The sequence below is a fragment of the Balaenoptera ricei genome, chromosome 4 (assembly GCF_028023285.1).
Source record: "Balaenoptera ricei isolate mBalRic1 chromosome 4, mBalRic1.hap2, whole genome shotgun sequence".
Lineage (NCBI taxonomy): Eukaryota > Metazoa > Chordata > Mammalia > Artiodactyla > Balaenopteridae > Balaenoptera > Balaenoptera ricei.
The window spans coordinates 155557882-155572929 of NC_082642.1; the positions used below are offsets into that span (position 1 = coordinate 155557882).

At 35.0% G+C, this 15048-nt stretch overlaps 1 protein-coding gene across 3 annotated transcripts in view; it reads right to left on the minus strand.

The window, feature by feature from the left end:
* The window catches only part of BRWD1 (bromodomain and WD repeat domain containing 1), a 128003-nt gene that overhangs the window by 71950 nt on the left and 41005 nt on the right, over positions 1-15048 (minus strand). For all 3 annotated transcript variants that reach the window (XM_059921577.1, XM_059921576.1, XM_059921574.1), the window contains 9 exons: positions 13253-13353; positions 12019-12089; positions 10500-10600; positions 9652-9692; positions 8571-8669; positions 5573-5723; positions 5202-5336; positions 1119-1247; positions 716-941 (listed from right to left, as the gene is read on the minus strand). In XM_059921577.1, coding sequence (XP_059777560.1) covers positions 716-941; positions 1119-1247; positions 5202-5336; positions 5573-5723; positions 8571-8669; positions 9652-9692; positions 10500-10600; positions 12019-12089; positions 13253-13353 — 1054 coding nt within the window. The remainder of the gene's footprint in view (positions 1-715; positions 942-1118; positions 1248-5201; positions 5337-5572; positions 5724-8570; positions 8670-9651; positions 9693-10499; positions 10601-12018; positions 12090-13252; positions 13354-15048) is intronic.

The window sequence follows — 15048 nt, forward strand, 5'->3', positions numbered from 1 at the left end:
GGTGCAATGATAATAGAGTTAGAAAACCGTTTTGCAACCTTCAGAGTAACAACTGATTCAGGCAAAAATTATCAATGGATCCTAAAAGTTTGAAATAGAACAGGTTATTTAAACCACAAGCTACTTACTAATTACAAAGAGAAAAAAAAAATTCATAGTGGAAAACCTTGGCGAATACCAAGTGTTCAAAGTCAGCATCACCAATAAGTGCACAAAACACAATCATAAGCATCCTGACATGGTACTCCAGGAAGGCTACAACACCATTTATGTTGTCTTCTTTCCAAAATGCATAACCTGAACCTAATCAATGACAACTGAATTTAATGTGCAGTCCCAAATTAAAATCTACATCAAGGGAGAAAAAAAGCTATAACAGGCATTATTAGAACAATAATATTTGATTACAGACTATAGATTTGATAACAGTATTATATAATTGTTAAATGTCCTAATTTTGATAACTGTTTATGATTACATAAGAAAATATCTTTGTTCTTAGAAAATACATACTGAAGTATTTAGGGGTAAATGGACATGAGGGCCAGAACTTAAGTGTCAAATGGTTCAAAACAATAATATGTATCTAGAGATAGAATAATAAAACAAAATATTAAGGACTGGTGAATCTGAAAGTACAGGAGTTCTTTGTATTATTACTTACATTTTTCAGATTAAAAATTAAACAAAACAAAAAAAAAGACTTAGAACTTACTTGTTGCCACATAACCTAGCTGTGGAACCAAATGTTCATCTGCAGAATTTTCTCGGCCTGGTACTAATCTCTGATACTTAGTTGGATGAGGATTTCCATCTACATCTACCAAGAATGGTGGAGGCATAAGATGAGGAGCCTGCTGAGTTTGCTCATCTAAGACATAATTATTAGAATCCCTAATCAGTGGCCGATAGTCAGTATGGAAGAACATCTGATCGGGAATCTAGAAAAGGGAAGTTTACAAATTGATATTTTGAGGTTTATACATGTTAAAGAAAATAAATTATTAACCAGTTAACTTTATTTGAAAAGACAAAAAAATCAAATCAATACATCTAACCTATTTTCAAAACATCTTTTATAACTATTTTACATGCTATAAGAAAGTATATGAAATGACCTTTTCATATGGCTTGCTGCATCCAAAACCAAATATCAGAAGGTGACCGTGAGAATCTGTACAGGCAAAATGCTGTCCATCCTGTGAAAACTTACAGTCAAATACAGCTCCATGTCCTTGTCCTTCAATCTAGGAAACACGGAGGGAAAAATGTATGACCATTTCTATGTAAGAGCTTCTGCTATATCAACTTCTGAAAAAAAAATTTTTTAAACAAATTTTTCGTTAAGCACATGTTAATATTTTCAGAAAATAAAATTCATTTTAGATACCACTAGCCTAGAAAAAAATCTCGAAAGATCTAAGAATTAGTTTTCAAATTGATCAAATGAAGGATCATAAACCAATCCAAAATGAAGGCTTTCTTTACTTCTTACACGAGTGACAATTTCACAAACTTTTCTTTCAATATATAACAAAAATCTTTTGATTAATAACCTACAAAGGAAATGATTAAAGATTAATGAAGTTTGGAATTCATGAACTAAAATCAATACTTTTATGGAGTTTAAGCTTTCCACTTAGATGACTAAGTGGAAATGCAAATTTGTAATGCTGCAAAGTCTCAAGGGTGCATATGTAAATGCCTGCACCTGCAACTACCTTATTTCAAACTGCCACAAATTTCAGGAAGGATACTCTAAGTGCATCATGAATGTTGCCTTAAATAGATAACTTTTAAACTGTTTTATTCTTGTTTTTTTTAACTGTAAATCATAGTAGTTTAGTATTATCAATTTATAGTTAAATGAGTTGTTTCATTAACTCAATAGTGTAGAGCTATGCTTATCTGTTGTCTCAGCCTATAACTTTCCAATAATTAAACTTTAGGACAAGTTAAATCAGCATTGGAAAAAGGATTCATCCACCCAACTAACTGCCAAAACAAACTCACATACATACCTAAATACCCGCTCGAAAAGCAACAATTCACTACTGCTATACCACACATGAATGAGTGCCAATTAACAAAATGGGGGGGAAAATTAAGGTATTGGGATATTTAGGGACTTGCTGAATAAGATGATCCATGTATACAAATTTGCATTCTCTCATAACATAAAAAGGAAAAAAATGTGTAAATATTTTCCCTCCGATTACACAGATTCACCCCCAGGGTCCTTTGAAGAGACACCTCCACCACAGCCCAACCTGCACCCTGGCACCACTTCACACCTCTGGCCTGAGACCTTCAGTCCAAGTAAAGCAGAGGAGGGTGGGGAGGGGAGAGCCCTTGGCTGGTAAAGCAAAGATGGTGGCAGCTACTCTCCTATCATACACATGGAACTTACTGCACCAAAAGCTTTGCTAAGGGTACCTGCTGAGAAGGAAGTTTTCCCAAGTGGGCAAACCTTCCTAGGCAGAGCAAGAGAGACTCCAGTTTTTACCTGCAGTCTGAAGAGTCCTACACAATGATTCCTGACAAAATACGACCTGCAACTGTGCCTGGAGAACACTTCAGTGTCACATTATGTTAACTATTTACTTAATGAAATACTGTTTTTGTTAGTAGTTTACAACCCTAAGCAATTTGTCTAGCATTAAAGAATTAGGAGACTCTCAGATGAGCAGTAAAGGTAAGAAGAATTCAGTATACAAGGCCAATTTTTGGTGTCTGACTGGAAATAAGATCATCGTTGCCCATGTGAGACTTTTTTCAGATTACTCTTTGGCTTAGAGGTTATTTTAGCTTATATTCTGTTTAAAGTCTGAATTAATGTAGTTTTCTGTTTTAACAGATTAAATTTAGTATGTAATGTTCCTATTGAGTTTTAAAGGCTAATTAAACAATGGATGTACCTATGAATTTTAAGGCCATAGAAAAATTGAAGAAGGCTTAGTTCTTTTTCCAGTAATTTGAACAGAGATGCAAGTTTCAGAGATGCCTAATGATGTACTTGGGTCATGCTATTTGAGTTGTTTTAGTGCACTTAATGTTAATAAATAAAAAACTGTATTTTAAACTGTTTGTTGAAGAAACTGTCCAGTGTAAGCACATTGAAATTAAAATTTTAAGGTCAAAAAAAACCAACAAAAACATGGAACACATGAACTAAGATGGTCTTCAATCAAATATCTAAGAATCATTCACCTATAGGATGCTACCATACTGCCTCAAAAATTAATTATAGTTTGCATTGGATCTCAATATAAACTGAAGAGTAATTGTATAAAACCTATCATATATATATGAGATATATATATATATATAAAAATCAAAAGTCTTAACAATGTACAAGCCCTTTAACACATTTCCCTCAGAATTTATCCCAAGGAAATAATCAGGGATCTACCTAAACAGCCATGTATTAAAAACATTCAAAGTATTGTTGCTGTGCATATTTTAGAAACCACTTAAATACTCAACAACAGTAAATTAACTATGTAGGTAACATACTTCTAAGATAGGCTGAATTTACCGTCAAAAATATATTTGCAAATTCTTAAAAAATCTTTGAGGGTTTGAAAAACATTCTTTATATAAAATGAGAAAGGATTACAAAACTATGTGCAAGAATGCCAACTAATAAACATGTAAAGAACCGATGCCATTAGAAAGCCTTCGATGGATACTGATATTTGTGACAGTTTAATGAGGAACCAGACATTTACATAGTCTCTGAAAAAATTAGTTTAAGATTTACAAAGAAAAAAACAACTATTTTAAAAATCAGTGGAGAAACTTGGCAGATGCCACCTTAACCAAATATTAATAATTATCACCATATAACAGTGGAACATATAAATATCATGTGCCTTCTAATATAATGGAGGGCACACTATCATTTATGTTTTATTACATCAAAAAAATGTGGGGCTTCCCTGGTGGCGCAGTGGTTGAGAGTCTGCCTGCCAATGCAGGGGACGCGGATTCGCGCCCTGGTTTGGGAGGATCCCATATGCCGCGGAGCAACTGGGCCCGTGAGCCACAACTACTGAGCCTGCGCGTCTGGAGCCTGTGCTCCGCAACAAGAGAGGCCACGACAGTGAGAGGCCCGCGCACCGCGATGAAGAGTGGCCCCCGCTCGCTGCAACTGGAGAAAGCCCTCGCACAGAAACGAAGACCCAACACAGCCAAAAATTAATTAATTAATTAATTAAAATCTTAAAAAAATAAAAAATAAAAAGTGAAAAACAACTCACAGAATAAAATATTTGCAAATTGTACATTTTATAAAAAAAAAAAACAAAACGTGAAACAGTATTGAATCATGAAGAAATATCAGACAAAACAGAGATATCCTGTAACATTACTTGCCTGTAAAAGGGCAAGATATAGGAAAAAAAAAAAAAAAAAGGCAGAATTATTGATTTTACAAAACTAGAGATACATAACTACTTAATACAATGCATGAGCCTGAATTAGGTCCTGGTCCAAGGGGTAAAACATAACTATAAAGGCATTATTAGGACAACTGACAAAATCTGAATGTAAACCTGGATTAGATAATGCTACTTTATCAATGTTAAATTTGCCTATTTTGGTAACTGTATTGTAGTCATGTATAAGAAATTCTAAAAACATGCAATAAGATCGTAATCTGGTTGTCAAATATTCATGTGCAAAAAGAAGAAACGCTGAAAAACAAACAATGATGTTTGATTCCCTAGATGACTCTACTGAGTATTATTTTTAATTATCAAATTTTTTTTTTTGGCCGCACCACGTGCCATGTGGGATCTTAGTTTCCCTGCATTGGGAGTGCTGAGTCTTAACCACTGGATGGCCAGGAAGTCCTTATTATCAAATGTTTTAATAAATTTAAATAGTGAAAAAGTTGTGTGAATTACCATAATTTTGCCAATATAAACACAGACGGGGACAAATTCACACACACAAAGCTAAATAAATAAATTTTGAAAATCTTTCCCTCATGTGAATTAGTTATACAGATTAATTTCACATTTGTATGTATGTATGTATGTATATATGGCTATCAGATACTTATCAGACTAAGTAGTACCCTGATTCCTAGAAATATAAACTGCCAAAATATGCAGATCGGTTTCCGGCTACACTTCATTATCCAAATACTTGAAACAAATGCAAACATGCGTGAAGATACCTCTCACTCCACTTACCATATTAAAATAATGTTTCATCTTGGTGCCTTTTGTAATATCCCATATGAATATGCTGCCATCATGTCCTGCAGATAACATAATTCTGGAATCAAAGGGATGTGTCTCCAAAACAAATACTTCATCAGCATGTCCCTTTATTCAACAAAGTCATACAGTTAAGGAGGGTTTGCAAGTTATAAGTTTAAAATTAAAAGCCCATATTGTCACAGTGTATAAGAGTTTTTAAATATGTATTAATGACAGTAATTTATATATTAGTATATATACAAATTTCTATTCATTTGATAATATAAATGAAACATGTTTATTAAAAATAAAATTATAGTTCAAAAAGTTTTGATTTGTTATATTTTATAAAAACTACCTACCAATAAGTTATGAAGCAGTTGTCCAGTATAAGAATTCCACACTTTGAGGACATGATCATTCACAGCTGTGACAACAATGCTATCATTCTGATTCCAAGCTATCATTGTTACTTTGGGTTTCATAAACCTTTCCTCTTCTAAAGATAAATCTCTAAGAAAAAAAATATGAAATGTGCAATGCTATATGTGTAGGAGGCTGTACTATGTACACAATCCCTCATCGATACAAAAATAACTAAAGTAATCCAGCTCATGTCCATACCTTACCAACTCGATAGAGTTCATCACATCTGACCCGCAACAGGTTATCTATAAACAGATAAGGGCAAAATCTCGAGGGGTAAGGGATGATTTACAAACAGTTCGGAGACTGAATACAGGCAGATTTCAGAATACCGCTGCTGCTCATAAAAGCAAAGCTTTTTCTCTCTACCTCTTTTCTAATTATTCCCTTCTCCTGACCCCAAGCCCTATAAGTAATACTTTCAACTGCTTCACTCTCTATAGATGACAAAAAACTTCAGGAAGACAGAAAGAAAGTAATTCATCTTCATGACCCCAATGTCTAGTAAAGTGCCTGACACAGACTCTCAATTTGCTGAACTGTAAATGAGCTGCATTCAACTCTTTCTACTTCCCTATAAACTGTTCCTACAGGTCCTTGCCAAGAACGGTCTTGGATACACGTCTGCAGTGTTTTGCTGCCTTTATGAAAGCAATATGCAAAGCTTCTGTATAAAATACAGCAGTCAGTAGTATAGGGTTGGGGGGACTGGGGGGACCTAGCTGCTTCTGAAATCATAGAGCACATTCTAAGAAATGATTAAGCATATAATAAACACGTATTTTAAAGAAAACGGCTACAAGAATATGGAATGAGTGCTATGTAACACCCATCTATGTAAGCACCATGGAACACAAATGAGAGAATAATTCTAACTAGACTGATCAGAGGAAGTGTAACATAAAAGACAAAAGGGGACTTCCCTGGTGGTGCAGTGGTTAAGAATCCACCTTCCAACGCAGGGGACACGGGTTTGAGCCCTGGTCGGGGAACCAGGATCCCACATGCCACGGGGCAACTGGGCCACGTGCCACAACTACGGAGCCCGTGCGCCACAACTAGAGAGAAGCCTGCATGCCGCAACGAAGATCCCACATGCCACAACTAAGACCCAACGCAGCCAAATAAGTAAATAAATAAATGACAAAATGGAATACAGGCTAAGACCCTCCACGCTTCATTTGAATTTACTAACAGACGTGTTGCATTTCATCAAGTTGATTAGCCAAGATTAGAACACTAAAACAAATATATCCATCAATTTTTACACACAGAAAACACTGCCTTTCAAGATGTGAAATAAGTAAAACTTTAAATGAGAAAAGAATATCTCCACCATGAGGGAAAATACAAGAAAAGTTCTCTCCATGAAGGGAGGGCAACAACAAGAAAAATAAATAGTTTTCAGTCTCATTTAAAGATTTTTATTCAAGTTTTTACAATGGTATTCCTATTTTGCCTAATAAAATAATTGTTCATGGGCGAATACCATTTCAGATGTTCTTCACTGCCATTCTTTCATTATTTTTCACTTTCACACTAAGATGCTTCTAAATATCCAGATGTAACATCCTTAAATAATTGTAAAGATTTGTTTGTGAACAAGGATTATCAGATTTCTAGTATGTATTCTTTCCATTCTCTATCACAGATTATTTCACAAAAATATTAATATCAAATTTATTTTGAAATCCAATACAATTGTTTGAGCCACAGCAGAGAATGGGTTAATTTCTCCTACTATTACTAAAAATAAAGCAGACGTGAAGATGTCTAAAATGTGTAACATTTCTCAGAAAAACTGCTAAGAACATTGATATGCCTACTCTAGACCAAGCAGTGCTAGAAATTTTCATATGATTTAAAATTGCCAACAATACTTAAAGGCAGGTAGTCTCACTTCCCAGATGATGAAACAGATTAATAAATATTAAATGATGTTCTCAAAATTATATAGCTATAAACAGTATAAATGGTATTTGAGCAAAGGTCTGACTCCAAAACACATATTCTTTCTACCACCTGTACTTCCTCCCAAAATATACAAACCAAAAAAGCAATGTATTTGAAATTTGTAATATTTATCTTGGAAAGTACTAAACTTATCTCAAAGATGCTCAAGATACATTTTTGAGACTTTGGAGGTTGAGGGAGGGGGACAGTTAGACAAACTTGCCTTCAATGCCATTTTACAAACCAAAATTTCAGCATACAAAAAGAAAAATTTTCACTCCCACTGGAGCCCAATTTTTTTAAACTTAAAGTGTGTTTGTTTGCTTTTTTCGCCAGAAGTAGCTGTAAGTGACTTCTTAAAAATTCCAAAAATCCTAGCTTCAAAAAGGAGAATTTTCTGAAAATTTCCACATTTGATATACTTGAGTTATTTTTATATATTTTTTGAAATAGTAGGCGGGAACCTCCCTGGTGGCACAGTGGTTAAGAATCCGCCTGCCAACGCAGGGGACACGGGTTTGAGCCCTGGTCCAGGAAGATCCCACATGCCACAGAGCAACTAAGCCCGTGCACCACAACTACTGAGCCTGTGCTCTAGAGCCTGCGAGCCACAACTACTGAGCCCGTGCGCCTAGAGCCTGTGCTCTGCAACAAGAGAAGCCACCGCAATGAGAAGCCCACACACCGCAACAGAGTAGCCCCCGCTCGCCGCAACTAGAGAAAGCCCACGCGCAGCAACGAAGATCCAACGCAGCCAATAATTAATTAATTAATTCTAAAAAAAAAGAATATACGAGGTTTAAGTATTTATCTGTCAGATGTGCAGGAGGGAGCCATTCACTGAGATAGCAGCTCTTCTAATAGGAGGTGGCTCCAGTCCCCTGAACAAAGCAATCAACCAACCAGAGAGAGAGAGAGAGAGAGAGAGAGAGACCAAGTACTTAGGATGCACCTACTTAGAAACAAACCGTCTCAACTTACCCTGAGATTCTTGTAGCCATATCCAGTAAGATGCTTCTCCATTCTAACTGCTCAAATCTCCAAATCCGTGCTGTTCCATCTCTGCTACCACTTAAAAACCTTAAAAGAAAAGAAGATCTTCTACTCACATACGTGCTACCAAGGGCTACGGTTAAAATTTCAAGTGAAAAAATTTTTAATGTAGCTATCTTGACTGCAGGTAAATCTATAGGTGTTAATTCCAAAAGACAGGGAATTTAGCGTGTATCTAAACAGAGAAAATCTGGTTTGCTATGATTTGCCTGGCCCTATTAAGTAAAGCACATTTCAAACTCAATCACTAGCTTCTCGAATAGATTGAGTTTTGAAAAGACAATGTACAATAAGTATTTGGAGGGGGGGTGTGGGGGGAGAAGGACAATTAAAAATGTATGGAAGAAACAGTAAAACCAAAAGCACCATTATAAGCATTTTAACTCTAAACTCAAATTAATTCATGCTAGCCATGTGTAAAAATAAATCAATCATTTAATAAAGTTAAGTGTTAAAAAATCACAGTTTAGGAATGGTACCTGAAAAGACACGGGGGACCACAAAAGATTTAATTTAAGTGATAATTCTGTTGCATTCACAGTGATTGATTAGAAAAGATTTTCTTTTAACTACTCAAATATAACAAATTTCTTTATCCTTACACCTAATTTTCCTATAAGTCAAACATTTAGCCAGCAGTGAGATAAAGAAAAACTACTTTTGGTCATAGGAGGCTGCAGAAACTACAATTCTAAAAACTTAAGTTTAATTGTTTCCTCCCTGCCCCAGACACTTTTCCTTCAATTATTACATTTACTAACCAGTACCTGCAATATGATATATACCTACAAAGTGATATATTAGTTATACTAATAGGAAGCATAGTATATTTACCTAAAAACACACTCACAAATACAAACATGGCGGGGGGTGGGGGTGGGGTGGGATGAATTGGGAGATTGGGATTGACATGTATACACTGATGTGTATAAAATGGATGGCTAATAACCTGCTGTATAAAAAAAAATTAAATTAAAAAAAAAAAACAAACACACAGACACTTACTTACCGATCACCATTGTTACAAAATTGGATACTATCAACTTTATCCTAAAGATGGGAAAAAACCAAACACAAAAGTAATCATCTACATAGTCTGTACACAAAGAAAACCCACTCAGTTTTAGAGCCAGAAGCATATTTGGTTTAAAGCTAGAGATATGCACTTACGCTGCTTAACCCTGCCATTCAAACATATATTGTACGTTTAAGTGCAAAGAATCTAACTACGAACCTAATAACACTAAGATACAGCTCTTGTCTCAAAGATAGACGCATGCGGTAAAAAGAAGCCTACTTCTAAAATTAAAGCGGTATTTGCAATTAATTACATCTGTATAAAAATTGATATGTGTAGAAAGTAATCAAAATAAAAGGTTTAAGTAGCTGAAAACAAGGCATATTCACTTCGATGATTATGTGCAAAAAATAACAATAATAATTTCTTTTAAAGTGATTTTTTTATCAAATAACTTCACAGAATTTCCTATAGGAGAAAAGATGACCTGATCGCTAACCAGCGCTCCAGAATACCGAGAGTTCTCTATCTTAGTACACATTGATAAAACAGCATTCTAATTTCATGAGCTTGGTTTAGATAAATAGACCCAATTCAAACCTAATCCACCCAGATTAATTATCATAATCAAGAGTTTGGACTTAAAGCTGAAATAACCACTGCAAAGTATTTGGCACAGTAAGGTGCTGAGTTTGTCAATATCATGCTTCACCTTTAAATCCAATTCCCCCTAAATTTAAGTTAAAATTAAAATCAGTAACAATTTCCCTTAGCAATATGAGGTTAGGAACCAACAGGAATATTAACAATCTACAGAATTTTAAAACGTAAATACTTACAGTGTGACTTTCAAGTTCTGCGATTTTTTCAGGTGCTTCAAAACCCAAAAAATACATTCTGATTACGTGATCAGTACTACCTGTGGCTAAAAACATACCACCTGAAATAAAAATTTTAAGGTTTAAAAAATCCAGTTTGTAACAAATATCTTAACCAAATTTCTGTATTAAATTAAGCAAGCTCTCTATGCCAAAACTAAATTTATCTCAATAAATCCGTTTCCTAATTCATTATATAAAGAACTTTTAAAATAAATGCAGTGTAATGCTGTGACTTTTAGGAAGAAATATATATTTGGTCTTCATCCCTTTTTCTGGCAGAACTCCTAAAACCCTTAGAATTTCCTAAGTGAAGTGATACTGGTGTCTTGATTTTCATCAAACCCATTTCAACCACACCAGAGTTTATGTTAATGAGGTGACTTTTGGAAAGCATCTATGGATGGGAACTAACTGCTAGGGGAACCAACCATGTGATAAGAGAGTTGGGAGACAGCTGAATCAACAGTGATGACCAATGATTTAACCAACTGTGCCTATGTAATGAAGCCTCCATAAAAAACCCAAAAGGGCAAGGTTCAGAGAGATTCTAGGTTGATGGACAGGTGGAGATCAGAGAAGAATGGCACACCCAGAGTGCCCCTTCCCACGTACTTTATCCTATGCATCTCTTCCATCTGGCTATTCCTGAATTATATCCTTTTATAATAAACCGAAAATCTAGTGAGTAAAATGTTTGAGTTTTGTCAGCTGCTCTAGCAAATGAATCAAACCCAAGGAGGAAGTTGTGGGAATCTCTGCTCTATATAGCCCATCAGTCAGAAGCACAAGTGACAACCTGGCCTGAGGCTGGGAGTAGGTGGGGCATCTTGTAGGACTGAGCCCTTAACCTGTGGGATCTCACACTAATCTCTAGGTAGGTAGTGTCAGAACTGAGTTGAGTTCTAGGACACCCAACTAGTGTCGGAGAATTGTTTGGTGGTGCTGGGCGGCGGGGGGGGGGGGGCGCGGGCAGGAAGCACACATCAAATGAGGCTTAATTTTTAAAAGTTAATTCAGTCTGGAAATGTTCACTATCTCCCTCTGTTGTATTAGTTGTGACAATGACTTTAAGATGCTGCGGCTCTGAAAATGCATGAAAAGGGGCTCTGCTTTCCAAACAGCTTTACACACCTAAACCTAGCTATGGAATATAAAGTTCACTTGTTCAAATTTTCAGACTTCTGTGGGGAAAGATCTTTGACCTCTCCCAAAAAGAAAGGTTTCACACAAGTCCATTGTACAAGGAAAGAAAATGGAGAATAATTTCACAAGATGTGTGGAAAACAAATTTAAACTACCAAAAACATGCAGTTCAGTTAAAGAACCACATTCTTGGTTTATCATACACACAGGGCACAGGGCACAGAAATTGCTCATATGGACACTTTAAGCCTCCTTTTTGCCAGCTTTCTCTCATAATGTGGTCATTCAAAATGCTAAAATAAAACTAAGGAAAAAAACACTAAAGTTATCTTACCAACACTAAAAGAAGAACAAAGCATTTGAACGCCTGGTCTAGGCTTTTCAGTGAACTTCAGGGGACGTGGACTTGAAAAGAAGATGTTTTAAAATACGTTAGTTTAGCATATTAACATGGTTTAAAATATTGGTTTTAATCTAGCATATTTAAATGTTATAATCTTATTTCTAGTACCTCACAGTATACCAAATATTTCCACATATGCTGTTATAGTTGGATGGATTTTAGAGGACTGTCCAATCCCCAAACTTATATAGAACATAGTATACAGAAAGAGCAAGCCTACTAACCCCCGTTCTGTAACTTAGGTGACTAAAGCTCAGACAGTGTAAGAGAATCCATTATCGAGGCTGCAGAGCAGGATGTAGAACCACCAGGTGATAGCATGGTCCAACAGAAAGGGCATGCAAGCCACATGTGTAACTTTAAATTTTTAGTAGCCGCATCATAAGTATAAAGATAAAACTAGGGTTTTTAGTAGCCACATTATAAGTAAAAAGATAAAATTAGTTTTACTTCATTTAAACCAATATATCCAAAATATCACATCAATTTTAATAAAATTTTATTAAGGACTTTAGGTTCTTTCATATTAAATCTTTTAAATCTTCCAGAGCATACTAGACACTAATAATACATCTCAATTTGAAGAGTTTTCATCAAAAATACTTGATCTGTACTCAAGATTTCATAAAACTTATAGCTGAAAAACTAAATTCACATACTCAAGTTGTTTGAAATATGCTTAAAAGTTTTGTAATAACTGAATCGTATCAGTTAAATTTAAATTAATAATTCGATTCCTCAATTGCACTAGCCACATCCGAAGTGCTCTATAGAGACATGTGGCTAGCGGGTAACACACTGGGCAGTGCAGGGCTATAATCCAGGTCTGATTCTTAAATGATCCTGCCTAAATTTCTGCCTATGTAATTATACATTTCTAACATTTTTCAAAATGTTCACGTATATACTATCACTTTTTCATTTTCAAAAAAATGTGCCCACTAAGACAGCATGGCTATGCTCCTTTTACATATCCAACTATCTAAATCGTACAGTGCAAACAGTAGTCAATATGGCACATACGCTGTATTTAACAAAAATTAAATTCAAAAGTAAAAAGGCAACCACAATACACAATTTCTCTTTATAATCAGATTTCATTTCACTAGACTAAACTGTAACACCATTAAAAAAGAAAACTTATTACACAATTAAAGTCACTTACCTGAATTTCAGGGATTCTAAATCCCACTGCCAAAAACAAACTGTCCCATCAGCACCAGTAGAGACCATGTATCTTTGAGAGCCTTTGGCCATTGGGCTAAACTAAAAAGGAATAAACATTTACAATTCAGCTTCCTGAGCTGCTACTGAAGTTAAACAGTTTTTCAAAGTTAACTTCAACTAACACTTTAAGTAAAACACAAGAAATCCATAATATAGGTGATATTATTGCAGTGAAAACTCATAACCTGTAAAAAAATGAAGTCTATCTCTAATTTGTAAATGTAATGTGATCTCAATAAATGATTATTTTCAAAACTAACAAGAACAGTCAGAAAAACTTTTACAAAGAGAAAGTAAAGATCTAGTCCTATCAATGTGAAACCTACCACAAAGCCGATTAATTAAAACTATGGGGCACAGTAGGTACACAATGACAGAATGACCAATGGAAAAATGTGAAGTCCAAACTGGATGCTAATACACAAGACTTAAGATAAAGGAGCCATCTCAGTCAGTTGAGGAAACAATGGATCGTAAATGCATAAATGGTAAAGGGACAACTGTGCAACAATCTGGGGAAAAAAATGGATCCATTCTTCAGACTGTAAAAAAGCAGGATAAATTCCAAGTGATCAACATTTTATATATTTAAATAACAAAACCATAAAAGTATTATAAGAAAACACAAAAATTATATCGTAACTTCGGAATAGGGCTAACATTTGTGCTACACAAACAAGCTAGAGAAAGCAAGATCAATTTGGTCCAGAGACATCCTGGACCAAAGGCAGCTTTTAAGGCAGCTTAAAAGACAGAAAAATATAAGGAAAACAAGAAAAATGCACTAGGCAAAGGAATAAGATGAACAAAAATACAAAAGTGAGAGGGAATGTGATATGTGATAGTTAACAGAAAGATCTGTAAGACTAAGTGTTCATTTTGGAAGTGGTATGGAAATGGGTTAAATGGACAGAAAATCTCGACCCAATAAGAGCAAGTTAAGAGGTTAACTGTAGTTCTCAAGCAAAACACTGAAGGCAACCCAAAGATCTGTCTGACAGCAGTATACAATATTGATGAAAAGGAACAGATAAGATAAAGAACCAAGAATCAATCCAATTGATCCAAGAACCTTAACTGGAGGGCAGTACCCCCTACCTTCATGAAAGAAGCAACACAACTTGCTGACTCATGAGACATTCAAGATAAAGGAGCTTAAGCAAAAGGAAGACCAGTATTGCCATTAAGAGAAAGGAAGTGTTGGGAAGAAATGGGTTGGTTTTGTTTTTCCGTATGATTTACATACTTACTTATCATTACATGCCAGAGAGACATAGTTTATTATCTCTGTTTCATGCTTTTTCCCAAGGTTATATACACTTTGTAAGAGAGATAGGATCTGAACCTATGACTTCTTCAGTGAAGCTTCTTCTAAGCTCCTTCTCTTCGTATATATGAAATGAACGGTTTTTTAAGTGATTATTTACATCTAAGTAGATATGTTTCAGAACATGGACTAACAATGAGTTTTAGAGAATATCCCATTAAAAGTAATAACTGAAATTATATTAACAATTGGATATTCTTGTTAATTAAAATTAAAACAAGGTAAAATTTGTAACCTTGCAAACACAGAGTACTTTAAGAATTTTAATTAAAGTTAGTTAGAACACAGGTGACTTAATATGACAGATACACAAGTCGTTTGTTGCTCTCTCTTTTGTCTCACTGATGTCTTTGTCTAGCCCTGGGTTGACACTATACTGTTTTCTCTATAACATCTTTTAAAGCATT